This window comes from Halichoeres trimaculatus, unplaced genomic scaffold (assembly GCF_033239565.1).
Source record: "Halichoeres trimaculatus isolate MK-OKI-2021-1 unplaced genomic scaffold, fHalTri1.1 fHalTri1_scaffold_11, whole genome shotgun sequence".
NCBI lineage: Eukaryota > Metazoa > Chordata > Actinopteri > Labriformes > Labridae > Halichoeres > Halichoeres trimaculatus.
Genome location: NW_027437189.1, coordinates 6670018 through 6696712, shown reverse-complemented (window position 1 = coordinate 6696712; position 26695 = coordinate 6670018). Strand labels below are relative to the sequence as shown.

At 40.2% G+C, this 26695-nt stretch overlaps 1 protein-coding gene across 1 annotated transcript in view; it reads right to left on the bottom strand.

Moving 5' to 3' along the window:
- LOC141799949 (plexin-A2-like) overlaps positions 1-26695 on the bottom strand; it is a 308159-nt gene that overhangs the window by 41398 nt on the left and 240066 nt on the right. Inside the window, exons 18-22 of the mRNA XM_074682379.1 lie at positions 24564-24803; positions 21980-22123; positions 19728-19962; positions 16528-16670; positions 13853-14121 (exon numbers count right to left, since the gene is read on the bottom strand). Coding sequence (XP_074538480.1) covers positions 13853-14121; positions 16528-16670; positions 19728-19962; positions 21980-22123; positions 24564-24803 — 1031 coding nt within the window. The remainder of the gene's footprint in view (positions 1-13852; positions 14122-16527; positions 16671-19727; positions 19963-21979; positions 22124-24563; positions 24804-26695) is intronic.

Here is a 26695-nt window from a genome sequence, read left to right as displayed (position 1 = left end):
AAACAGCCAGGTGGGAACACTTAACGAGCATGAAGCTCAGATGAAAGGGTTAGTTTGTGCGGCTCGTGGACTAACACCTGAGGTGAATAAAACAACACACTCAACTCTCCCTACAGAAAAAAACTCACTCACTGCTTGTTTCAAAGCTGCAAATGCTTGCATGCAGTCTAGATTAACCCTTTCGTGCACCAGTTAAAAAGACACAAAGCATGTTATTTTTGTTATGCAAAAAATCATGTAATAAACGGTCCATGTATGTTGTGGTAATTGGATTTTATGTTTAGAAAACAATATTTACAAAGAAAAACAAAAAAAGAGTGGTTACTTAATTTTTGTTTTAAAAATCAAAAATGAAAACTGAAAAACTGGTTGGTTTTCCATTTCAGTTTCTAAAAATAAAAAATAAAATACCACAAGACAGAAATGAAACGGTGCTGTAGAGGACAGAAGAATAATTTTGGCGCTTCAGTGTTTCAGCAATGTGAGAGTGTGTATGCGAATGCAGGCCACACACATGCACACGCATCCATAGCCATGAGCGTCAGAGAGGAAATCCTTACCAACTCTAAGTAGCATTTCTATGCCCTAAGTCACAATAATTCATAATTGAGTTACGAAACATGAATTTGTATAATAAAAATCTTAACACAGACAAATCCCTGGCAAGGACTCAAAGCTTAAGAGTGATTCAGGAAGCTTCTGAGAGCAACTCTGAGCAAGGAGGAGACAGAAACTTTTGTCTTAGTGAGGAGGTGTGGTTGACCCTGTTGCTATGTGTGACGCAGTCTCCTGAGCTGTGATTGGTTGGTACCAAAAGGGAGAAAGATGATCTGAGCTCCAAGTAATGAATGGACAATAAAACCAACGGATCACATAACTCAGACTGTATTAAGAAATGTGTCATAGTGACATTAATTTTATATCATAAAGATGAAACTCAGCTTAATTAAATTAAAAGTGACACAGCTTCAAAATGTTTGAAAATACCTCATTCACACACTGATTATGATTATGATTTGCTTATTGATCTGTTTACTGTCCATGCTGCTCATGTTACGACTCAATGTGTTTGATTTTAATGGTGCAGAGACTCAGCTGTCAGCACGTGGACGTCCTTTTAAAAAGTAGTCTGATTTTGCAGAATGACCAAAAAAACGAACGACATGGATAAAAAAAGAACTAGACAGAGGAGCCTGCCGTTGACTCAGCTTATGAAAGAGAATAAAAGAGTACAGAGAGGGAACTTGGGTCCCGGGATCACAGCACAAGGGAAGAGGCAGACTTGGGAGCACATCGCCCAATACATCAATGTGTCGCTCCCTGTCCTCAAGTGCAAATTAGGAAACTCTGGCATCAGTATCAGGAAAATGAACCGTTTTTTCAAGTTTCATTTCTAAATTTGAAACCAAAAGTCAAATAACCAACCGTTTTTATTTTTTTTAAATATAATTTTCTGAACAGAAAATCCATTTACTAAAACATACACGGACCATAAACACACCTCCTACAGCTTGTACTCAGTTGTTCCTGGAATAAACAGTACATTGTGAAATGACCCCCTAATGCAGCAGGAGATGACTGTGATTACTCTGGTGTATATGATGGAAAGGCCTTACACCGCATTGCGCTGAACTGAGGATTAACAGGAATCGAAGCAGCCAGGTATTAAAGACAAGCTAAGAAAGCGTCCGTCTCCTTCCAGCTAAATAGAGCCAGGGATGATTATACCTATTCAGGCTCTGAATGGACCTAAAGGGAGATTATGACTATTATGGAGATAATTGCGTTAAGTCGTGTTTGAGGGCTATAAGCATGAGTGTGGGACCGAAGCAGTGGTCCCAGAAGGATTGTGTGAGCCAGCGGAGGTTAAGACAGCTCACACTTTAGTCACTGAGACAAGAACAAAGTGTCAGTCATTTTCTACCAGTCACTGCATGAGATGGAGGAGATTTCTGCTTTTTTCACATGTAAGAACAGAACTTTTCTGCAGTTGTTGGACAGTGGAGCAGAGGTTATGTTTTGTTTAGAAAGTTGTGACAGAAGGGGTGAAGCCTCTGGGAGTAAAACTTAGTCTTGGACAGTCTATTGGCAGTTAGCTGACAGAAGGGAGAGCAGTGAGAGGGAGATGTAGATGGTTTCAGCTAAAGGGAGAGTGTAAACATTTCTTAAGAGCTTGACACAACACTATGACGCTTAAAAGACAGTGTATGAGAACAGGACAGTTAGTTTGACAGCTAACAGTTGCCATCAGGTGTTTTGTATGAGTAGTGATTGTATTTCAACTAAAGAGTCGACACTCGTCAAGACTCGCTTACTGTTGATTTTACTCCAAATGAGCTCATGAAATCCTAAACTAGGATCATTATGCACGAAAGAAAAGAATAAAGAAAGGATAAAGTAATCATGGTTTGAAATTTTGGCCAATTACTCATTTGCAGATGCTGGAGTTGCCCCCTGGTGGCTGTTTGAAGGAATACAGCCTTTAGGTACTAATACATAGGGCTGGGACGATATGCTATTCTTGCCATTTGATTAGATCAATCAATCAATCTTTATTTGTATAGGGCCAAATAATAAACGTTATCTCAAGACACTTAAAAAAAACATTTACTGGTCTAGACCCGTAAATGTTAATAAAATTTTATTAGCAGAAACCCAACATCAAGACAAGATAAGGAGTCTTATCTTATCTTAATCCACCATGAGTACAGGACTTTGCAGCATTTAGCAAGTTACAATGGCAAGGAAAAACTTCCCTTTAACAGGCAGAAACCTCGGACAGAACCAGACTCATGTTAGACAGACATCTGTCTCCACTGTGATGGGGTTTTTGGTGTGCCGATTTGATTTAAATTGCAATTCTTCGATATTAACAATTTTTGCGACTTTTAGATTGCTTCAAATACTAAACCAGGTGAAAAAGAAGGACAAAAAAAAGGCAGACAAAAAGCACAAAGGAGCCATATTTTCCCATAAAATACACATCACGTGAGTCAGAAAGAAAAATTTTACCATCTGCTGGAGAAAAGTTGTAACATTTTTCCAATCCGGTTTGTAAACAAGCACTGAAATGCAGAATTTGAATTTGAAAAAAAACAACCTTTTTTTTTTTTTTTTTTTTGGACAAAGAATCCCGATTTTGATATTTCCTTACAAAAAATCCTGATGTATCATATAATGATTTTTTCTCCCACCACTACTTAATCACAGGCTTAACTTCTCAAATTAGAGACTATGTCCACTTAACTAAACAATGTGAAGCCTTCTTTTGTGATCCCCTTTTGAAGCAACGCAGCAACGATAACAGGTAGCAACAGGCTAAGCTAACAAAGCTAAATGTTGATCCAACTTTACAAAACTAGACTCCTACAGTCAGAAAGAGGGATGAAGACCATAGACTCATTCAGGAAATGTTTCCTGAGGTAATAAAACAAAATTGATTTGCTTCAAAAGGTGTCTTTCTGCAGCTACTAGAGTCTCCCCCTGGTGGTCATTACAAACAAAGGCTGTTATAAGCCTGAAGCTCCACCCAAAAATCAGAGGCTATGTCTGCTTTGTTTATGCAGTGTAAGATCTTCTTTTTAATATTTGCTATAGAAGAAACTTGTCAGATGAAGGGAGTAATGCTCTCAAGCTAACCCTGTTGTATCGTTATAATATACTATAATACTAGAGCTGAGACGATAAGCTATTCTCACGATTCGATTCAAATATGATTTTTGGGGTGCTGATTTGATTTAAATTGTAATTCTTTGATATTTACAAACATTTGTTTGCTTATTCAACACGAGACCATGTGGGAAAGTTAAATGATGATGATAATGTCTACAGACTATACCAGGAGCCATATTTTCCCATAAAATGCACATCATGTGAGTCAGAGAGAAACATTTCGCCCTCTGCTGGAGAAAAGTGGTATTTTCTTCCAATCTAGTTCACAAACAAAGACTGGAATAAAGAACCTGAATTTGAAAAAAACAAAAAACTATTCTTTGACAAAGAATCCTGATTTTGATATTGTCAAACAAAAAAACCCCAATATGTCGTATTTTGAATTTTCCTCCCACCCCTAGAAAATGGCAACTGAACTAAACTTGCACATACTGACTGAGACTATTAATACAGTAGAAAACTTATTGAGATGAAATAACTTGATTGAGATTTAAGTTTTTTTCATGTTCGTTTCTGTTCAATTGGACTTCTATTTGCAACCCACAACCCCCCTGGTGGCCACTCAATCTAATGCAGGTTCAAGGCACATTGCAAATTGAGATCAGAGCCTGGGTCCACTTCATTCATCATGACACTTTTTTTTAATCTGAATTAACAAGCTGTATCTAATGCAGTTAAACTAGCCAAGGTGTGTGTTTGTCATTCTGATACAAACATACACACAGTCAAGGTAACAAAAAGAGGAACAAAGTTAGACACGAACAGTATTTGGACTTTTAACCTTAAAAAAGAACACAACAAAAAAAGCCCTGTGAAGCCAGGACGAGAGCCTGAGGCTGTTTTCACGCTGAATAAACCTAAATATATTGTGGATTTTTTGGACAATACCCCAAATCCCTTTGTAATTGCCCTCCTTCCTCTACCAGAACCCACATTCACCTTCCTGTGCCTCCCCCCATCCTTCTCCACTCTTGCTTATCATGTCCTCCTCCCAGCTTGTATTAAACTTGAGTGTGTTAGAAGTTAATGGAACCTATTAAGCTTTTTAATAAGCTCAGCAAGTCCCAAAGAAGTAAGTCAAATAAAGCTTTTTTTTTCCAAGGAGGCTGCGCTGACTCCCCCTTAATATATCTTCCTTTGAATGTACAGGGGGAGACGTACTTTGTTCTCCTCCTTCTCCCTTTTTTCTCGTCCTCCTCCTCTTCAGCTGCCTTCACTTCCTTCTTTCTATTAATTGAGTTTCATTAATGAACATCAGGATTTCATTATCCCACATGGTGTTTAAGAGGGGCTTCTTACACCCACCGCCCTCCAATCTCCGCTCCACTAATGGCAGCTTGGGTGGAGGTGGGGGGGCTATATTAGCAGGCAGTGGAATGTCTTTCAATGAGACTAATGCCAAACACAATACGCGCTCTCTTAATAACTCTGTACTCCATTGCTCTGCATGGGCGGAAATCTCATTACAAAAATGCTGAGGAGAAAAATAATACAAGATTGAAAAGTCTCAAGGTGATAGAAGCAATGTTCTGTGATTCCATTAAAAGAACATTATAAAGAAAAGAAAAGAAAGGGAAATGGGAAAAGAGGGAGCAGCTTTGGAAAAACGCTAGAAAAAGATGGAAAGAACAGACAACTTGATGCGGAAAAGAAGTAGCTCGCTTTTCCACAATGTTCTGGTTGGGATCATCAAACACATGAAGAGTTTTAGTAATAATGGGCTGACAGAAAGAGAGGCCAACGCTGTGTAACAACATAAAAGTCTTCTGGGAAGGCTAGGACGAGTACCGAGGATGTTTATCACAGAGAGAGCAGATGCTACAAGAACATATTTCACTAATGTAGCAAAATACAATCCAAACAACATGAGGAGAAGCATCGTTTTCGCTGAGCACACTGGAGATTGAGGGAATCAAACACGTTGTCGAAGCTTAGATATTGCTTTCAAAAAGCTTTTAGTAGGATGTAAGCGTCTGCTGCGAGCTAAATTCTTTTTCTATCAAGACAAAGAAAAGCAGACAGCATCTCAAATCTCTTAAGAACCAAACAGAGGAGAATTCCACTGCAAAAAAAAGGGCCTCAGAGGAGCAAAGGGTCACCTTTCAGACCTGATCCCATGAACTCAGGAGATCTGGGGTATTAGAGTACATATCCCCTACGTAAAAGCATGGCAAGTTCATAAGATGTTCTGTTGGAGTCAGAGCATCAATCCTATATTGTTTTTATTTTTAAAAGTGCAAAATATGAAATCCAATTTCTAAAAGATACTAGCCACAGTTGTAATTGTTGCCATCTGCAACCGCTTTTAGAGCCCCAGAGAGATTAAGTTTTGACTTCCGTGTGAAGCTAGCTAACACTGATTAGATTCGTTCTTAGTCATGTTGAAGCTTCATTTTAATAATACTAATGTGAAAATATACAACTACAAGTAATTAAATCACAAGATTAAACAGTGTTATACTATATATTAGGGTTATCTGCTACACTAGCTTGCTGCTGCTAATATTAGCCTACTTGGTTTCTGGTTTCTCAGCCTGTTCGCAGGCAAGTGTCCTGTTGTTATATCATATATATATCATAGAAAAGTGTCATAACACTTTTTCTAAAACAAACCAGAACTATATTTTTGGTTGCCACTTGCAGATACAATTTAAGAGCTCTAGAAAGGAGCAGATTTCAGGTAAATTATCATATCACAGGAAACAACAAGAGCGTGATGCTAGCTGAGAGTTTAACGCCAGCCAAAGTTAGCGACATGTTAGCAGCCAGTTTCTTTCTCCTGTCATATTTTAAAACAGCCTGTCTGTATCATTTAAATGTAAGTTATAAAAGTTAAACTAGCTTAAACACAACATAAAGCAGTATTATTTGATTCATAAAGGTTTCTGTTAAGCTAGTTGCTGTAAAAGTTAGCCTAGCATACTTCTAGTTCCAATGATTGTTCTAAACTGTAGTTAACTATATAAAAAAATCTTTTCCAAAACATTTAAGTACGTATTGCTTTGAGCTTCTAAAAAGTGAAGGATTTGGGTAAATTATCTTTTTTTTTTTACAGCAAACACTAGCAGTGTGATGCTAGCAAAAACTGTGTTACTGATATAGGTTAGCAAAGTGTTAGCACAGTTGTTTTTTAACATTCAAACACAAAGTTTAGTGTAATTCACAAGTAGAGTCAAGCTGCTATAACATTAGCCTACCTTGTTTCTTTGGAGTCAGCCTGTTTGAAGTCAAGAGTCCTTTTAATGTACTAAAAATAATGCCAGAGTAGTTTTATGATCAGTAGGTGTTGTAAGTTTAAGCAATCACAATTTGTTTCTAATTCTGCCCATCCATCCTGCTAAAAAAGGCTTTTTCACATGGATTCACTTTTATTCTATGATCCACCACTTCAGCTCATTCACCTTCTTTTAGGAATTCAAATGAATGGAAATTTCATTAAATATTCCTATGAAATGCATATTTATGACCTACTGTAGGCATTTTTGTGCCATGAAAGGCCGAGCTGCAGAGCCAGCAAATGGACAAAATCAGATTCAGGAGGACACTTAACAGAAGTGAAGGAGAGGGATGTTTTAGTCTATCTACCTTTGGCCCTGCAAACCAGGTGAGAAGAGCCACGTCGCTTTGTTTTTATCAGTAATCTGAAATTATTATTGTAGCCGGTTTTACTGTTACGTCTCTGTGTGAAACTTAAGAGCATTTGAGTGATAAAAGTTAATCCAACATTATCATTTTCAAATGAAGCAGAGATAGTACATCAGCAATTAAACACTCATATACTTGAGAAACTGTTATCTACAGAGATAATCTGCAGTGTGTGAGAGGAATACAGAAAAAAGGGATGTTGATAGAGGGCAGGCAGAGATGCAGAGATATAAATGTGAGATCACCTGGAGCATCTTCATTTTGAATGCACATCACTACATCACACTCATCTTTTCCTTCTCCACATTTCTCCTGATTTCCTCACATCTTTCTCCGAAGTTTCCCTCTAACTCTCTTTTCCCTCTGTGCGAAGTTGTGGGCAGTGATGGCAGGGCACTCCATCTTCTTGCTCGAGCTCGCCACAGAGAACAGGGCTCAATAATTAAGGACAATTTCTTCACTAAAGCAACCACATTGCACCATTGCACTGCTGCAGTGGCTTATTTTCCCTCTGGAATGAGTTCACATACTGTTCCTGGACTCAATGATATACATCCTCCAAAAACAAACTTTCTGTGAAGCTCAAAAAGAAAATAAGAGTCAGAGTTTTTAATGCAATGTCCTTTACGTAAAGTCCTGGAACATGCAATGTTTTTTTTCTTTGCATATTTTCATATGAAAAAGTATACACCAGCAGTTTTTTAACCCACTTTTATCCTGCAAAAAGTTTACTTGGACCAAGACAAGCAGCGTTAAAAGAAGATTGGATTTACATGAGCTCCAAAACAAATGCACGTCTTGGCAAGAGTCATTTTATGACAGTAGGTGATGGTGCTTATGGGAAATGGTGTCCTAATCTCGAAAAACACTACCAATTCAGGCCAAAAGGAGTCACTGCAATCAATACCAAATGAAGAGAGACAGCTGCTTAAAGCGTTCTGTGCATCTATTTCATGAGTCAAGTTCGTAGGAATTAAAGATTTTGAGAAACTCTTACGTCACTGTCAGTACTGCATGCCAATTAGAGGCTGACATTTTTTCAAGAATCCCCTGGGTCACAAGATTTCTGTAGGATGGGAGTCAACTTTACTATTAATCATGTGGTTGGAACAGTACAGGATAAAAAGTTAACTGAAGCAGACAGGAGTGGGAACCAATCAGGAGGATAAAACACGTAAAAATATGTGACATGTGCCACCAATTTGTAGTTTGTTTCCAATTAGCCTACACTGAAATGCAAGTGAAAGAACTACACTTCCCAGAAGCCAACAGTAATCTAAAAAGAATGGAGAAAAAATCAAATCAAATTCAATGTATTGCCTAAAAACTAAAAGAAGGAAAAAAAATGAGAATGGGTCGGAAGTGGGAGTCATTTTTCCAAGAGTGGGATGGGACAGGAGTGAAAATCCACTCCTATGTCACTCTCTAATGCCAGTGTAAGACTTTGCTTGCAGTGCATTTTACTGGTGCATTAATATTTCAAAACACATCTTCTTTCAAGTATTTGAATGATTATGCTAAGAGATTTTTGCTTAGTTGTGTTATATAAATATAAATCTCCAAGATAATGCAACGTTAGTAGTTAGAGTAGACTGGCAGACAGAAATTGTAAATAAATGCTGTGCCACTTCATTCTTCCAAGTCAGCCAGCCTCCCCAATCATAAAAGTCCAGACTCACCCCTGGCCATAGCTTATCGTTTTCTGAGCAAGAATAAAACCATCATCTCAGTCACACGGGTGACATGTTCATTCACTATATGATAAACTTGGGCGCACTATTTGTTACACTCAACCCCTTAATGTGCCTTCCTGCTTCAGTATACTCATAAGAGCGATAAAGAGCTGGACAGAAGTAGTCCCTAACTAATGGACTTTTTACTCCTGTTTCTCAGGAGCTGCACAGCCCAGCTGTTTGAGGAAGTCACTTTTTTTCACAAATAAAAAATGAGAATTTGTCACCTGAACGATTTTGACATGGGCTGAGAAAGATATGAAATACTAATGCTTTGTTTTAGTCTGTTTTTGGTCAACAATAACGTACACATATAGAACACATACAGCCTTATTCTTTATTAATCAACCTTTTGGATCCGTTGTGTCCATTAAACTTTGATCACTCCAGCAGGTCACTGAGAAAACACGAGGCGAACATGCTAAAACGCCACGACAGATGGATCTATTTTTGCATCTTTGCCGCAGTGCCTGTGTGATTATGGTTGTCTCTTAAAAGGTCGAAGATGCCAGCTTGCGGACATATTCCCTTTTGGAGGGAAGCATTCGATGACAGCTGAGCGGAGAGAGAAGCATGGCTCCTCGCTGCGACTTGAGCGTGTCTTAGGATGCACTTTTAACCCACTGTAATATAAATGAGGAACAGGAAGTGGGATGAGGGGGACCTGGAGGTTCTTCCTGTGTATGTTGGCTTTCTGCTTCAGCAATATGGACTGTAAGCTCATTAATCATTCATTAAGAACAACATCCAGGGTGTGTTTTAATACCACGCAGCTACTGAAGCAAACTTGAATCCTATATGCTCAAAAAAAAAAAAAATCACACCAGTGCTTTCAGAAAGTGTATTTATGTGCAGTTTGACAAAATTTCTTCATTATTTGTGACTAATTCATCCATCCCAGAAAGCAGAGGGGACTTTTGCTCGTATAATAGCAAGCATATCGCAATCCTATTATATACGACAATCCAATTATAAACTGATATGATTATTGTACATATTTAAAGAGCTGACAGAAAGACAACTGAATGCAAAAATGGCAACAAAGCGCAGCCCAGCAGCCTCATTCTGAACCCTGCATAAACACAATTACTGCTGAGAGACGTGCTCAATTTGACTAGCATCCTAGACGTGTGTGTGTGTGTCTTAGTTTGTGTGTGTATGTGAGTCAGCTGGCTGGCTCAACTGTCTGCTTCCCTCCTAACAGGCGACGAGGAAGACAACAAACAGCCAAAGACCCATGTCAAATTGATAATCCTCTAAATTCTTTAGAAAATCATGGAGTGAAATTGTGAAAAACTATGGGACATTTAGCCCTCCAGGCCGTGACGGCAGGACCTGAGGATTACACACCACTGTGCTGCTAATAAGAGAGAATAATGAAAACTTAGGGGTGCTGTGGAGGCCCTGCTGTCCTGTGAAATAACAGTTTAATCCAGGTCCGTTTGATGCTCTCTCATTTTGCTCTCTTTTTCAGGCTCTTTATCTGTTTGCTTGTGAGTGCAGTTTTCTCTGTCTGGATGATATTTGCTCTGACTGTTAATGTGGCAGTAAGAGTGGGAGTAAGGACATCCTCACCATGCTGGTGTCAGGTTTATATCCCACATTTTACACCCAATGACATGAGGGGAAGTTAACAAGTGATGCAAGCAGTGATGTGTCCAGGTGTAATCTGCTTCAGAAGCTTCAAACTTTTAGGTCCAAACCTTTTTTCAGAAGGCCATATTGGATTTTGTGAAAACAACCAAGGGCCAGTAGCTCTAACTCACGCATTTAATAACCATAAAAGAAACAAATAAATTCTCTGTTTGTTATCTACTCCTTAGATTAGTCACTGAGTGTGGTCAGACATGCTTGTTCCATTATTACACACTGCTGAAATTAAACCTCACCTGTCCCTCATTCGTCTCTTGGTACTAGATGATAAATGGTCAGTTTTCTGCAGCGTCACATGCTTTTTTCATATTCAGACTATTTTTTCCTAAAAACAACATTTTAAGACCAAAATATTTACTACACTGCTCCCTGAACCATTTTTTTCTGCAACATTTCATATTTTTTTATCTTGTCTTGTGTCCTGGAATGTGTTTTTTTAATCTCTCAATTTTTCACATCATGATAAATCAGTTCATTTAAAGACATCAGCTGTAAGAGTTGTTGAGCTTCTGCAGAATTTACAGACCTTCAGCTTTTTATACAAGTAGCCCATGCACAGTTCAAATGTAGTTTTGTGAGATGTTACTAAGTATACTTTGGTTTTGTTTGTGCACCTATGCCTGACTCCAGACATGTCTGGTCAATTTTAAGATTTGGCTCAAGTTTTCATCTGGAGATGATGGTGTGCACACCTTATGTTTTGCAACTTTGCTAAGGTTCAGTGTGGACGTCTATCATTCTGACAAGGGCTATCGCTTTAACGCATTGATTAGATTAATTAATTATATCAAAAATTAATGCATTATAAAAATTAATAAGATTGACACCAAAACTACCTAAGAAGAGTGGACTCTCTTCATTTATGTCTCTCTTGCTGTTTTTGATCTGTTTTTCATTCTTTGATCCTCTCCATGATCTCCGTTGTTTTTCTCACAATCACGCCGCTCTTTCTCTCTGAACTATCCCGACACATCCTCAGTTGGAGCGTGAGCTGCCTGAACTTTTATGACTTGCAGCATCTCATTATGTCTCTGTTATCTCACATCTTCTCCTCATATCCATGCTGAGCTCTCATCCAAAGAGCACACCGCTCTCACCCACAGTAGTTTACGAGCATGATTTTGACTGACAAGCTCCACCAAACCCCGCCTCTCCCCTCTGTAAAACAAAACTGACTTCTATAGACGCAGTAAACGGTTGCAATTAAATTTAAAAAAAAAAAAGGATTTACAAATCTTTTCTTCTTGGTGTATTCATTTGATTAGCCATGCACTAAAATTTTGTAATGTCCTAGAATTCAAACTCTTTATTTGGGGACCTTAAGCAGATATGAGATTTTTTTTATCACCTGACACCAGTTATTCTAACATGCATTAAAATAGAGATCATCATGTTAGTTTTCTTCGGAAAGACTGATCATTACCTAAGAAACAGGAAATAGTGTGAAGAAAACTGATGCAGGATGCAGCCATCTACTTATCACACAAATAAGCCTTGACATCACCAAATAACTGCAAACGATGAAAGCACTGTAGGTTAATACCAATGCATTAGGGATGTGAGGGACATTCAACCACCACTTGAGGCATTTCAACTTACAGTGATGAATATAGGCCAATTCACTGTATGAAACAGATTCAAACACTGGAAAAACTGAAGTTTCATCAAGTATTTATTTTCTAATTCCCAGTCAAAAATGTCTTTTTAGACATAATTTGAGCCACATTCACCTGACCAGTCCAGAGAAATATCTTGTTTCAAGTTATCTGAAGACAAAAATAAGGTCTGAATTGCTTATAGCAAGATAAAAAAAATCTGCTAATGGAACAAAATTTTCGATCAAATTTTTCTTCATCCATTGGCAGATTTTTTTTACTTGTTTCAAGTAATTCAGACCTCATTTTTGTCCTTAAATAACTTAAAACAAGACATTTTCCTGGACTGATAAGCTGAATGTGTCTCATAACAAGTGTAATAATAAGACAATTTTTACTTCTGCTGTTAATCATTGTTAAAGTTTGAGTGAGTCAAGTTGAACAGCATGAAGATCAATAAGATTTGGACAAGAACAGCCAGCAGAAAAGTCCCTCAGTCTACTTTTTAACACCACACTGTGAGTACATTTCAAATCCTTTTCACTTCTTCACGTCTAATTCAGCAAAGAATTAATCCTTCAGTTTTATCACCAAAGTATCTGTTCTTAAAATCAGAATGTAACCGCCTCTGACAGACTCCTCGGAAACATTTCACTGCTAAATAATCAAAATTGTGGACAAAGCAATCAGCTCTTAAAGCCTGTGTCTTGCACTTCCTGTGAGAAATGTTTCCCTCATCCTTTCATCTGGGTCTTCACCTACAGAGCCACCAAGCCAGCTGAGGACATTTGAGCAAGGACTTAGCAGGTGTTTAAACTTTAAGCACATCACCCCAACTCTCCCTGAAAACAATGTACACTGGAGACACAGTGAGAGAAAAAAATAGTTAAGTTGAACCGCCTTTGAATGTTTTATAAGGATCTGGAGCCTGGAGGATAAGTAAGACTGACACTGGCATTGAGAGAGCGGAGAGGGGAAAGACAGAGTGCAGGAGAATTACGCATACATACAACTCAGAGCTTTCTAAGTAGTGTATGGCATTTACAGCAGCATGCTGTAGACGTACTGTAGCACTCATTACGAGCCTCTTTCTGGGAAGCCCCGAACACGGGGGAAAATCTAAATGCACCCACCCACAACATGTAGAAGGAGTAGTATACAGCTCTAAATCAATCACATCCATCTGTGTATGTGTATTTATATCCTTCTGCTGCGCTGAGCCTCTTAACATGCTTTAAAACAAGGACTATGTTTAAGTATGTGTGTGTATCCTCTGGGTGCAGAATTCCATAGTACATAGTGAGTCTTTCTAGTAGTTATAACAGCACGCCATCACGCTAAGGATTGAGGGATTTGGCGTAAGATAAGTGTGATTTCAATAAAAATTATTATATTATTATATATTATATTATATTATAGTTATATATTATATTATATATTATATTATATTATAGTTATTATATTATATATATTCTGTCTTCTTTATGATTTCTTCAAAACAGAAACAAAAATGTTATCCAAACCATGTGTGTCCGCATATCATGTTTTCTTTACCTGCGCAGTAGCAGTTTAGGATGGTTCTTGCTCTCGAGGTTGCGGTCGATGAGGTCAGACAGCAGGTGTTTGAGGACGTCGGTGGCGTACTCCAGGCGCCCTTGCAGCGCCGTCATGATAAGTGAGGCCACGTTGCCACGGTCCCTCATGGAAAAGGAGCGCTGCATTTCCAGCGTTCGGATGAAGGTGAGCAGGAACACTTTGTTGTTGATGAGCTGGCCGAACAGCTTCAAGGCTTTCTCCACGTTCTGCTGGCCGTTCCCTGACACCTGCACAGAACAATGCATGCTTACCCATACCTTTTTAAATAACAAGCGCCCTGTGATAATTTAGAAACAATCTGGTTTGAAAGGGTTTGTAACTCTCGATCTCCTCTCCTAAAAAATAAAGATTTTTCCAAGAGCACCAAAAAGCCTTGCTCATGTTTCACTGCAGGCGGACAGAAATTCCCACTCACAGTAAGTAACTGAGAAGACCTTAATCAATTATTGACCTGGGTCTGTTAAAAAGCCTTCCACCATGAGTAAGCTGCCATTTCACCTCCAAGTCAAATGTCAAATAAGTTGCCTGAACAAGACAATCTAACTGAGCTGAAATCCACTTATCCATTAAAAAGTTTGGATATCAAACTTGGTTTCCCTTTCATAAAAAATCTGTAGCAAAAAAAACAAAGCTCAAGCAGCTTACTGAACATCACTGTGTGAACAAGTCAAAAGAACTGTATTTGACCTCTGCTCCAGACTACAGCTTTTTGAGCTGTGTGCATTTAAATGACTGCTTCTGTCAATGAAAACTTCAAGCTTTGAAGAGAGGAGGAAGCTAAGTAAAAGTTGTTTTGTTAAAAAAGTCCTCTCTCTCAAAAAACAACACATTCACGATCTTAATCCAACAATCCTAAGCATTTCTCTTAATGCTGCACTTCAATTCCCATCATTTGGCAGTGGCTGTTTTATTCTGTCACAAGGCCCAGGGTGGTTAGCTAAAATGCTAACTTATCCTTTTGTTGTCTTCTATGTGTTTTGTCTTATAATTTTAAATATCTGACGGTTCATCAATAATTATACACCTACTAGCAGGCAACAGCTAGTGTTAGCATTGAACAACCTAAGCTAACCCCACAATAGTAAGATTTCGGCTCCTTAAAGTGACATTATAAAAAAAACAATATTAACTCAAGCAACCTGCTAGCTACCATTTAAATTGCTGAGCAGGTAAATAAATGCTAACATTAGCTGTTAAAGAACAGCAGCTACTTGGTATCAGTGCAAGCTTTAAGATTGCATTGTACTCGAAGTAAAGCACCTAAGCTAACATTACAAAAGCCAGAGTTTCAGTCAAATTAGCTTTAGTAACTTTTGAGCTTTAGAAACTCCCCATCTAACATTTACATTGGTTAGCAAGAGACTAAATGCCTAATTTAGATATTTTTATACAGTAGTTACTAGGTATAAATGCTAGCTTGATGCCCTATCCAATGATGGCACTGTAGTAACATCCAAGCACCTAAGCTAACATTAAAAAGCTAGTGTTTCAGTCAAATAAGCTTTAGTAACTTTTGAGATTTAGAAACTTCCCAGCTAACATTTACATTGGTTAGCTAGTGACTAAATGCCTAATTTAGATATTTTTTATACAGCAGCGACTAGGTATAAATGCTAGCTTGAAGCCCCATCCAACGATAGCAATGTAGTAACATCAAAGCACCTAAGCTAACATTACAAAAGCTAGAATCTACCTGATATTGTGACACTATAAAACTGTTTGTTAAGCTTTAGCAACTTCTTAGCAAACATTTACACTGCTTGGTAAGTGACTAAATGCTAACAGTAGCTGCTTATAATTATAGCAGCTAGCAACTTACCAGTATTCTATTTTTGTTGTATATCAAACACTATACAAAATAGTTGCAAGTATTAGCTTTCAGCCACACCCCAGCAAATGCTATATTAGTATTAGAAAGCTACTATCTGATGCTAGCTAATGGCTCATAACCACTTTCACAAGGCATATGGCCTCTTTTTTCACAGTTGAATATTTTTATGAGCTAAAAAAAATGGCAGAATGGCTTTATAACCACATTTACCCTCCTAACCTGAGCAACATTAGAGGAAACTGGCCACTTGTGAATGCAGTAAATGGGGATTCTCTTAGTAGTTTCATCCTCTGGACTCCATTCTGGATGTTCCATTAAAATAAACTCATTTCCCAGCACCAGTTTGGTCTCACAAAAAGTGTTAACCAGCCTGTTTTTCCCCTCAGTAGGGGAACACAGTCCTGCCTGAGGATTGGGAATTACTCAGTTCATTACCCCTCATACTGCAGCCACTGGTGGATGAAATAGCCATGTGCTGGGACCCTGTTCTCTAAGAGGGAGCTTGCATGTGCGAGTACATAGTTGTACGCATGATGCTCGGCATGATTTGCTATGAATGTGTGTGTATGCAGAAGACCAGAGGGTAGAGTGGATAAGTGGCACACTGGTCTCCTTTCCCCCTCAAGCACTTTGCTGCTTATGGAGTTTACCCTGCAGGGAGAGTGGTGAGGGTGAGAGCAGACACAGTCTCCCACTCTTGTCCCAGCTCTCTGTTTCACCCCAGTTTGACTTTTCCTTGCCCTCTCTTAAAGCATTTGCTGCGTATACGTCTCAGACATCTTCACTCCCCCTCTCTTGTTACCTCCAATTCTCTGAGGACAGGATGATCCTCTATCCCAGGGAAGAGGACCCTCATGGCGTACGTCCTGTAGTCCAGATGGGGGATTCCTGCTCTGTCCAGGTCGCTGGTGAGCTCGTTGATGTCTGTTTGCAGCTCAGCAAACGCTGCAGAATAAAAAAGAGAGACGAGTCAGAGGGAGTACTTTAGGCATGCTGCGTCAGAATAAAACTTTAATCTCTTGGGACCAAATACGCAAATCCTTCTCATCTTGGTGGTGTTTACTAGCGCTAAGATGAGGCTGACAGTTAAAGCCCAAGATAGTGTTCGTGTCAGGAAAAACTCAATATTTCACATACCTAACGTAAAAAATAAATCCCTCACACACACACACTTCCTCTTCTTGCTCATTTTTATCTACAAGCCAGTAAATTGGCTGTATGTGGCCCCAAAGAGCGCATGTCATCTCAGTGTGAGGCTGTAGGTGAACACTGGTTAATTGGCTCCATCCTGACCGACTCCTGTTCCGGCCCATGGCGGTGTTGCTGTGCCTGGTCGCCCTCGGGGGGAGGCTCCCCCCCATCTGTGGCCTATCACAGAAGCAGCAGCAGTCCCACAACACCCTCTTTGAAACTCCACCAGTCTTAGCTTCTCACCTCCTAGCTTTCTTTTGCAACTCTGGGGTTTTACACACCAGCACGCTGGCTCACAGGCCCACATGGGGAGGATATAGGCTGGTCCATATGGAGGAGCCCAGGAACCCGTCTAAATCCACCCTTCGGGGCAGGACACTCCTGGCCGCTGCTAATGGTTAAACATTAATCTTTTACTATCCCAAGGCTCTCTGCGTGTGACTGTCTGCCGTCTGAGGATGTTTTTTTAACTCCTAGGAGACACAATCATATACTGTCAAACATGAACTTCACTTCTTCCATCTCAGTGATTGGCTGTAACGACCCAGTGATGACACAAGGAGCCAATCAGCAGTGTTTATCAGAAAGCAGTCACATAAAATTCACAGAGAGCACACCAAAACACACTTTTTGAACTGGTGCAGGAGCAAGAGGTCAGCGTGAGGTTATCTGCAGCCATCCCAGTGGGCAAGGGGTCGAAGGTCAGATGAACTACAGTGCCCTCAGTTAACCCCGAGCCTCGAGGGAGGAGTGGGTTTCAAAGCAGCTGGCTGCTTAAATCTCAGGCAGGGATGCTGACAACTTGATATGGGGGGCTTATCAGCATTTATGGTTTACTTTTCCAGGATAGGAGCAGACACATAAAATGAAGTTAGTTCCTTTTGGCTCAGAGATCTCTTATTCAAAGGGAGACCAGAGTTAAGCTAGTAGCTAACACACACAGGAGTTTGAGGGATCATTAAAATAATCAATAAACAAATGTTTGCAGCTACAACTTCTGCGTTGGTGCTGCAAAGAGGGACTGATTTCAGGTAATTTATCACAAGGGGACAGGAAATAACAGAATGTTGCTATTAGTTTGCCTTCTAAAGCTGTTTCCTAATTCAGGGGCTGCAGTCTACAAAGGCTGATTTACCAGAAGTTGGGTGACAAAATTAATTTTTTTTTTCTTTCCAGAGTCAGATCTCTTCTCGGTTCTCCCTTTGGACATATTTTACAATCACTGAAAAAAAAATAAACAAGAATGGCAGCTGTCAATCATTGTTAAACATGGCGTAAAGCATCGTTTTTAACCTCTTATAACTACTGAAAATGAAACTTCCGAATAACAAGGACCTGGTGTGCACCAAAGGCTGTCCCATTTCACAGGCCCCTCCAAAATGCGGCCATTGCGGTCGACGAATCTGGTTTCCTTACCAGGTGGTGGGAAAGACAGATTCAGTGATTCCTCGTGAGCCTCACAAATCCAAAGACTCATTGTGCATGAACGTCAGAGATGATTAACACGGCCGAACCCTAGAAAGACTCCCGTTTTATCCAGATGTGAAGAATTACTAGCAACAACTGTTTTTTTTTTTTTTTTTTTTTACAGGGAATCAAAAAAATTGTTCAATCAACTCAGTACTCTTAAAAAAGCAATTAAAACCATAAAAGCTTGCATTTTATACATTGCTTATTTTTATTTATTTATTTTGATTTTAATCTTTTATTTTTCCTGGATCAAACACCCCCCGTAGTGATTGTTCAAATGTCGAAAACATACGTTGTTGCTTAGATTTTACATGCACATTGTGGTTCTATACTCTTTCAATAAAGAAAATAATAATAAAAAAAGAAAAAAATATTAATAATTATTAAAAAATTAACAACATCCTGTTTTTTTCCTGTTTTCAGGAGAGAATGGCGCTGAATGACAAACAAGAAATGCTCTGTACACCAGATTGTCTCAATTCAGTTTGGCCTTTGCGGTCTATGTAGGCTACAAGGGCTGGGTCCTCTGAAGGCTGCAGCTTTCGTGGGCTGCAGACATTGAATTGAGACACAGCCTATATCTCTTATCGCAAAAAGTCAGCCAGAGATTTCCAACCTTAACCCTTCGCCAACTAATAAAACCCTATAACTGTTAAATAGTACGATGTTTTCTCCATTGGTGTTGAATAAATACTGATAAAGGCTTTAAGAGTAAGTTATGGATTGCGTAGCAAAGAAAAAAATATGGTATCTGAATATCTGCACAGGTTGGGCCAAAGATAAACGCTGCATTTAGCCTTTTAGTTAAGCCTGGAATAAGAAGTAATCAGCATAACATGCCTCTCGCTGCGAGGAGGTTGGGGTTACGCTAATGAGGAACTCTGTATTCATGTAGCTGTTTGTGTGCAGAATGCAAACTAGAAAGCAGCAAGAGCTGCAAGGACAGACGAGGCAGGTCACACGCAGGGTTAACCGATTTAATCTATGTGCTGCAATGTACAAGCAGGAAGACTCACTGACCCAGATATGGAAAACTTTCCCTGCATTATTTAACACACACGTGCTCCCACACACACCGTGACGAGGTAATTTACTTTACTATATGTTCAGAAACACATTTACGCTTGTTATGTGATTACAGCCTGCCGAAGTGAAATGCATTCAGCAGCTTCATTCAGGTATATGAGAGATGGAGCAGCGTGTAAAATGACTGTCTGCAAATGCACATTTCAAGCTCAGCAGAGCCGTAATAACTCTTCTATATGACCTGAACTCTGAGAGCAGGCTGCTTCACAAAGCTGCTCTCAGTCTGACTGCTGACACCACAACACCAACGCTCACCTTCTTTACACTCCAGAGCCACGCGTGACTCCAGGTTGTCCATCTGCATCTGCAGGCGCTTCAGCGTGAGGTCGTTCTCTCGCGACTTTCGCTTGTAGGCGATGAGGACGAGGATGACGATGATGAGGAGGAGGCCTCCGCCGGCGGCGATGCTGACGATGGCCGGGAGGGTGAGGAGGCTGTCGGACATGATGTGGACGGCACCAGGGGAGACATGAAGGCCGCCTACCTGGACCTGCGAAAAGACATGGATCCAGAAAAACTCAATTTCTGTGGTTTTAAAACGTCACCACCATTTTTACATTGCTTTTGTGATTTTAACACCTCATTTTGAGGTCTAAATGACTTCATGGTATGAGAAGTTTCTAGTTCTTAGCTTTAACTGGCTGTCCCTGAATGAGCTACACAACCTCATTTCTAGGCAAACAGCCAACCAAAATATAAAAACTGAAAGTTCCAGAGGTGCTCAGGTTATTACTTGAAGTTTCTGACATCATAACAGAAAAGCTCCCAACAGAGACTGACCTTTTTGTCCCTCAAATAAACTTTTCTTTAACTGGAAACAGTTCTCGTCAAAGCCACCAAACTCCACTCACAAAAACAGCAGAAAAAAACAAAATACCCCCGTCATAGGGGCCGCCATTGGCTGCCGGAGCCTGTGCAGGAAAGGCTATGAGAGAATCTGAGTGGTGCTGTGTGACAAAAATAATACATATTTTTTCTTCCAAGAGAGTCTAACCACTCCTTGTCTGACCCTCCTGACATATTTTACAATCCCCCCAAAAAACACACAAAAATGGCAGCATTCAATCATCGCTAAACGTGACGTTAAGTCTCATTTTTAACCTCTTACAACAAATGAAAACGAAACTTCAGAAAAAAAGAGGACTTGAATACAAGTCAGCCAAATAATATCTTCAAATCACCACAACAATCAGATGAAAGAAACATTTCTTTGGGGTGTATTAATAATTTAAAGTTTGACCACAGCTCATCTGGAATGACTGGGGGAAAAGATTTTTTGACCTATACTTCGGCCAGCCACCAGGGGGAGCAGCTTTTGTTGTGACCATAGACTGTATAAAACATGGATGTAGTCTCCCTGAAGTCACCCGTCTTTTTCTGACGTCACCTGTCTGTTTCTGAAACAGACAATGAAACCCAGCCGTACTGGAAGTGGCAAGGGCTTCCTGTACAGCTATAGGGCGCCTGTCAGTCACATGACCTGAGCTGTGCCTCTGATTGGGCGGGCTCCCAATCTTAATATCCTCTGAACCGCAGAGTTAGAACAAAATTCACCCCCCGTACAGTGTGTGCCAATAGTAAACTCAGCAATTCAGACAGGACTTCTGGTACTTCCAAAGCCAGCCTCAAGCAGAGGCTCGAGAAAAAGCAGGTTTTGGCGCTTTCACATTGTCTCATATTCTTGGACCGGAGGCTGCCGCTTGGAGGCAACCTCACTTTGAGCAGAGCAAGATGATTTCCTTTTTTTTTTTTTACAGTCACTACCTTGAATGCTAAGTTTCTTGACTTAGTTTCTGACGTCTGTGTTTGAAATGGTTATTTCTGGTCTAACACAAAACTTTGGAAAGACCTAATAACACCTAAAAACCTACTGAACAAGGGAGTGCTAGACAAAAGTTCTGTGTTTTGTAAATGAAGTCTGATGGCTTTGAAGACAGTTGAAGAATGGCTGTTTTAAAAAAGGGCTCATACTCTCAAACAAAGACTTGACCCTGATTCTTTGGCCAGTGAGTCAAATAAACCCTAGAGATATTTAAAAACAGGTCCCGGTTTCAAACATACTCACAAGCCAGAGAGAAAAGCATCCACTTCTTTTGTCTAAACAAACTCAAACACCTGGTTTCATGCTCCATATCCTCATAATAACTGGTATCTATGAGTGAAGCTAAAGTCTAGGTAAATATCGTGTGCTGAAATTGATACTGAGAGCAAACATATGCGACCACCTGCACGCTGACGTTGAGAGGGAAATAGTCCAGGTCTTGCACTCAATAAACGAGCAAGCAACTAAAAATAATTGCTTCAGATTCTGGCAGAACCTTTCGACAGCAAGAGCACATTCACGCTGTTCTGTCTCTGACCTCCTTCCTTTCGCTGAATGAACAATGACGAGAGACAGAATAATGGAGTGTTGGACCAACTGTTATTAAGAAGAGATTCAGAAATACACAGCAGACTGAGGGAGGAAGACGAGAGATGGACGTGAGTTAAAAAAAATATATACTGACCATGACTTTGTATTGTCCGGTGAGGTTGGGGGGCTCACACAGCAGCTGGCTCTCGGACACAGTGACAGAGCAGGGGGTCTCTCCGATCAGCACCGTGTAGTTAAGCTTCACCCCTCCTGACGCTGGGGGAACCAGGTTTCTGCCCTGTGGGTACGAAGAGACGCACAGAGGGGGCGCGAAATTAGGAGGAAAACTCAGACACATCAACACACGGCTCGATAAAGATCAGACAATTTTAGCAAACCCACGCAGCCAATATGTCCCCTCAATACACTGTAAATAGGATCCCCAGGTTTGGACACAGCTGCGGCTGAATGCGGCTTCACACCGGGATCAAACAAAATGATGCATTTCACAGTGAGGGAGACGGGGAACAGCTGGCAATCAGGGCCAGGAAATAAAATATATTCCTTATGATGGTTTATGTTAAGAAGACTTCGAAAAACACTGAGGAAGTAAATCCCATAAATTATCTATAACGCTCTGAATAATCAGAGGATCAGATTTTAACAATGGCAGCTTGATCTGCTGTGAAAGTTTAAATTTGTGAAGGTGGAGGTTATTTTCGTTGTGGATTGCTTTCAAAAGATATCTCTTATTTTACACAGAAATAACAGAACCCAATTTGACGTAGGGATCCTATTTTCTCAGCAATATAGATTTAACTCACACTTTGTTTTTACTTTTGTGGAATCAAGTTATGAAACTTCATAAATGTCAGGATTAGAAGAATTTAATTTAATAGTTTATATTAAATAATACCGTGTATGTTTATTACTACATATACACTCACCGGCCACTTTATCAGGCACACCTGTCCAACTGCTTGTTAATGCAAATTTCTAATCAACCAATCACATGGCAGCATGTAGACATGGTCAAGACGATCTGCTGTAGTTCTAACCAAGCATCAGAATGGGGAAGAAAGGGGATTTAAGGGAGTTTGAACGGGACATGGTTGTTGGTCTGAGTATTTCAGAAACTGCTGATCTACTGGGATTTTAACCCACAACCATCTCTAGGGTTTACAGAGAATGGTCCCAAAAAGAGAAAATATCCAGTGAGCAGCAGTTCTGTGGGACAAAATGCCTTGTTGATGCCAGAGGTCAGAGGAGAATGGACAGACTGGTTGGAGCTGATAGAAAGGCAACAGTAACTCAAATAACCACTGGTTACAACCGAGGTCTGCAGAAGAGCATCTCTGAACGCACAACACGTCCAACCTTGAGGCAGATGGTCTACAGCAGCAGAAGACCACACCAGGTGACCCTCCTGTCAGCTAAGAACAGGAAACTGAGGCTACAATTCACACAGCAACACCAAAACTGGACAATAGAAGATTGGAGAAACGTTGCCTGGTCTGATGAGTCTGGATTTCTGCTCCACATTCAGATGGTAGGGTCAGAATTTGGCGTCAACAACATGAAAGCATGGATCCATCCTGCCTTGTATCAACGGTTCAGGCTGCTGCTGGTGGTGTAATGGTGTGGGGGATATTTTCTTGGCTCACTTTGGGCCCCTTAGTACCAACTGAGCATGGTTTAAAGTCCACAGCCTACCTGAGTATTGTTGCTGACCATGTCCATCCCTTTATGAGCACAGTGTACCCATCTTCTGATGGCTACTTCCAGCAGGATAACGCTCCATGTCATAAAGCTGGAATCATCTCAGACTGCTTTCTTCAACATGACAATGAGTTCCCTGTACTCAAATGTCCTCCACAGTCAGACAACTCTGCAGCAACTGTGTGATGCTATCATGTCAATATGGACCAAACTCTCTGAGGAATGTTTCCAGTACCTTGTTGAACCTATGCCACCAAGGATTAAGGCAGTTCTGAAGGCGAAAGGGGTCCAACCTGGTACTAGCAACATCTACCTAATAATGTGGCCGGTGAGTGTATATCACTACGATATTCAATGTTTATCAAGTGTTAAAAACTGCAGTTCCTAGAGTGTCCACTTGAGAATGTCAACACAAGCTCAGACATGCTGACCATATTCAAAAACACATTAATACAACAGATGGAAATGTGTACATGCTGGTGCAAAAAAAAAAGGTTGGTTCTGAACCCTGATCTCTTCTTCATGGTAGCTGGAGGGATATATATATTTTTTTCCTAACTCAGGGTGAATCATGATCTCAGCTGCACCTCTTCGTCAATCGTGAGAGTAGCTGAGGGTTGGAGTCAGTTTTTTGAACAAAGGGCTGATGTCGCTCGGACCACATCCATGTTTTACACTTTGGTCTGGTTTAATTTTAGATTTTGGTCTCCATATCTGAGGTCCCAAACTAACTGGTTACCATATGGATGGAGCAGGCAGTCTCTTGGTAAAGGGGTAAAAACGGATATTCCAGATATTCTGCTTTTTAAGAGCACCAGTAGCAGAAACCAACAAGAGATTTCTTTACCAAATCTCAAAACGACTTGAGCTGATTTCCATACTTTCCCCTATTTTCCATACTGCACAGAAGCTGGAGGAGTCCGTGCCTCGCCCAAGGACACGGTGATAAATCTACTCAGGGGTTATGCACCATTAATGTCCTGCAGATTTAAATGCATGCAAATCTGTAGGTTCCTTACCTTGAGAATGATAGGCGAGCCGGGTTTTTGCTCGAGGACACCACTGGTGCTGAGGGGCTCGAAGTAAGGGTTGGGGTAGTAGAGGAGGTTGGTGTTGTTGTAGACCAGGAGTGCCTGCACGTTGTTGAAGATGAATCCAAACTCGTCTGCATGTTTCACTGTGTCCAAGCCTGGGAGGTACTCAGCCATGAGGGAGGGGGCGAAGCAGCTCATAGTGGTGGTGTTCAGCACTTTGCAAACCTGAGGAGAAAGAAGAAAGACCAGAGGAAGAAGTGTTATTGAGATATTTGACTAATTTTTCAGTTGATCTGCTTTTAAAATTCAAAGATTCATCTTTTGGTCTTTTAAAAAGCCAGAAGGTGAAACGATCTGAATCTCTAGAACCCAAAGTGTTTGTCAAACCAAGTGTTCAAAACCCAAAGACTTCATGGATTATATCAATATTTAGAGAATTGTGATCCAGGACAAGCTCAGCACAGCTCAGTTAAGCTCCAAAAATAACTGAAACACCTCAAAGTTTCACTCTGATCTTCTCCAGAGCCGGCTGTTTGTTGTTGCCTTAAGTATGATCTTCACCGAAACACATCTCAACATGAACCCCACAGGAGCCTCAGCAGCTTAACTGGCATTTAAAATCATTCTTTCCAGAGAAAAGAGATTTATTATGTGTCATTAAATCTGTCTTTCCTGGAGAAGAAGCCTTCAAAAACTGTGAAACAACCCCTCGTCTAAAAAACACCAGAGGACAACAACAAGCACACAAAGGATGGAGGCTCTGCTCCTCCGTCTCTGCAGGTGGAGGCTGAGCTATGGCTCTTTTATTACTTCTCTCTCCACTTTCCCCCGATGAGAGACCTGTCTTCCATCCATCCTCGTCGGCTCAGCTCCAGAGGGACGCAGAGCGAGAGGATTGATTGCTGCACAGCACTCGGCTCACAGAGGTTTTTTATCTCCTTTCACTCCCTCCCATCTCTCCCCCTCCCTGTATCTCCCTCTCTGGGGAGGAAACTTAATTAGAGGTAAATATCATCAAAGCTGGTGAACACAAGAAACCACCACGCCTCCTACCTGTTGTCTGCTGCTCGGCAGCAAGACAGGGAGATCGATGCAAACTCATTGTGTGTAGGCTGGACGGAGCAAGGCGAGATGCAGGGGTGTGACAGTGGAGGTGGAGAAGGGGAACGCTCTACTTATCAACAAACAAGTGTCTGAGCGTTTAACCCCGAGGAGTATGAGATCCAAATGTAAAAACTAACTCTTAAAAACTTGAGTGTATTGTGTGTAATGCATGTGTGACTTGAGGCTGCGACTAAGGATTAATCTAATCAGGCATTAATCTGTTAATCATTACTGTTTTTTAGCAGCGGGGAAGCTGCTTAGCAAGCTACCAATTACTGCGCAGTGAAAGGAGGTGAATACAGCAAACACACCCAGGAGACACGTCCAGCTTTATTAAAGTAGCTCAAACTGATACAAAGGAGAAGAAAATGTGAAAACTCTGTTAAGTGCCCACTTTTTTATCCAATACAACTTTTCACTGGAAGAAGGGAGTAAAGGGTTTAAACAGTGGTCATCATTCACACACTTAGCCTAAGCTGAAGTATCATTCCAAACTATCAATGTCACAATTTTTCTGAGCATTTGAAACTTTTTCTTCTGTCTTTTTAGGCTCAGCTGTTTGAATTTTCTGCAGTTTAAAGATGCTATGATGAGGATTTGCTTTAACTGGACTGGACTCTTCTATTTCTACCAAGTCTGCTCTGCTAAATGCTGCTAATTACCATTTTACATCTAAACGAATATTTATACTATATTTAAAGGAAACTTATTCAGAGTAGGGCAGTTTATATATCAGGGCCGTGATGATATGCTTTTCTCCTGATTCAATTCTTCTACGATTTTTGGGGTGCTGATTGGATTTAAATTGCAATTCTTTGATATTCCCAATATTCTGGACATTTCCAATTTTTAGTTTGCTATTTTAACATTAGACCAAGTGAAAAAAGTTAAATGATGATGATGTCTACAGACAAAAATGCATATCAAATTAGAGTCTGCTTTTAGGATTTATTCAGGGGATCTGACATCTCAACTTCCCAACCCAGCTTATAAACAAAGACTAAACTAAAGGA